General features: G+C 44.5%; 1 protein-coding gene across 1 annotated transcript; it reads left to right on the top strand.

The window, feature by feature from the left end:
- Positions 1-526: 526 nt before the first annotated feature.
- Positions 527-1,150, top strand: LOC106875438 (uncharacterized). The gene has a single exon (XM_014923592.2). It carries the CDS (start codon positions 527-529, stop codon positions 1,148-1,150), a length of 624 nt encoding a protein of 207 aa, XP_014779078.2.
- The last annotated feature ends 720 nt before the right edge of the window (positions 1,151-1,870 follow it).

Genomic DNA, 1,870 nt, shown 5'->3' on the forward strand with positions numbered 1-1,870 from the left:
GATTAAAAGAAAATAAGAATAAGAAATATAAATGATATAACAAAGAATATAAAAGCAAAATTCTAACAAACGTTTCAGCAAGTACATTTCCCCAATAGTAGGGTAATCAGTCTGTTGTAATTCGGAGGAATTACAATAGATGCAAAGCCGACCTCGGAGGAATTTGAACTCAGAACGTATAAACGGATAAAACGCTACTAATCGTTTTGTCCGGTGTGTTAACGATTCTACCAGCTCGCCATGATGATGATGATGATGGTGGGGGTGGGGGTGGGGTGGGGTGGCGGTATTTGTAGCTGATTTTAAGAAACTGCAAAAAAAATCAAAGAAAAGATTATGTTTCAATGTAAGTTATTTATGGAAACCGAAAGATTTCTTTCGCATATGAAGTATAGAAGCCATAGTTTCTTCTAGGTGCGATGCTGCAGCAAAGCATGTAGGCGAAAGTGTAAATAACACGAGAAGCTGCGAGATCTGCGCACAACTAAACTGTGAACAAAACTGTGAGTACGAGAATTAATCACTTATGCATTCTCGTGTATGCGTCCCGTATGCGTCACAGAAAGGTGACATCAAGTCTGTTTTTCGTTTGGTGAAGGAATTGAGTAGAAAGAGGAAGTGGACTCCACGTAGTGACGTCATCAACGATAAAGAAGGTAACATCCTGACAGAAGAAGAGAATATCAAAGCTAAATGGATGGAATACAGCACCGATTTGTATAGAAGGAGGCAGGAAGATCGCCCCGCTGAACTCGCTGTAGCCGAAGACAGAGAACTGGAACCTCTCAAAGAAGAAGTGAGGCAGGCGCTGTACCATACCAAGAACGGGAAAAGCCCTGGTGTGGATGAACTTCCCATCGAGATATGGAAGGTGAAGGGAGATATTGGGATAGAGCTGTTGTGGAGTTTGTGTGTCAAGGTCTGGAACGACGTGGAGTGGACGATCAACTGGTGTCATGCAGTCTTCGTACCAATACCAAAGAAAGGCAACCCACGCGAGTGCTCTAACCACCGAACCATCAGTCTTATTGTCCACACAAGCAAGATCCTGCTGCGAATCATCGTAGGTAGACTGCAGCGGAAATATAATAGCGTCATCGCTGAGGAACGAGCCGGCTTCGTCAAGGGCAGAGGAACAAGGAACAGATAGTCAACATCAGGATGATGATCGAGAAGTTTAAGGAATGTAAAAACCCACTTAACGTGTTTCATCGACTACTCTAAGACCTTCGATTGTGTGAGACACAGCAAGCTGTGGGGCGTCATGAAGGACATGGGATTTTTTAAACACTTAGTTGCACTGTTGGCGCGACTATATCAAAATCAACAGTCATCTGTCAGGACGTCCGTCGGTGACACTGAGTGGTTCGGCATTGAGAGGGGTGTCCGACAGGGATGTGTTCTGTCTCCATATCTGCACAACATCTATGAAGAAAACATCATAAGAGCAGTGAAGGAGAACTACGATGGTGGTGTACAGATTGGCGGAGAAAGGCTGTGCAATCTGAAATTCGCCGATGACACAACCCTCATAAGTAACAGCAAGGACGAATTGCTGCAGATGATACGCAAAGTGAAAGACATGAGTGCACAAAGTGACCTATTCCTGGATGTAAAGAAGACAAAGATCTTGGTGGTGGATAAGTACAAGACAGACCAAGGTGACTTCACCGTAGACGGAGAGATGATTCAGGAAGTGGATGATTTTGTGTACTTGGGATCCACAATCAGCACCAGTGGATCAAGTACACCAGAGATACGAAGAAGGCTCGCGATAGCCAGGCAAGCGGTACAATATATGGGGAACATCTGGAAGAGTCGTGGCGTGTCAATGCTGCTGAAGATAAGGCTACTTTGGGCTGCCGCTTTC

The sequence above is a fragment of the Octopus bimaculoides genome, chromosome 4, assembly GCF_046866305.1.
Source record: "Octopus bimaculoides isolate indiv1 chromosome 4, ASM4686630v1, whole genome shotgun sequence".
In the NCBI taxonomy this organism is placed as follows: domain Eukaryota; kingdom Metazoa; phylum Mollusca; class Cephalopoda; order Octopoda; family Octopodidae; genus Octopus; species Octopus bimaculoides.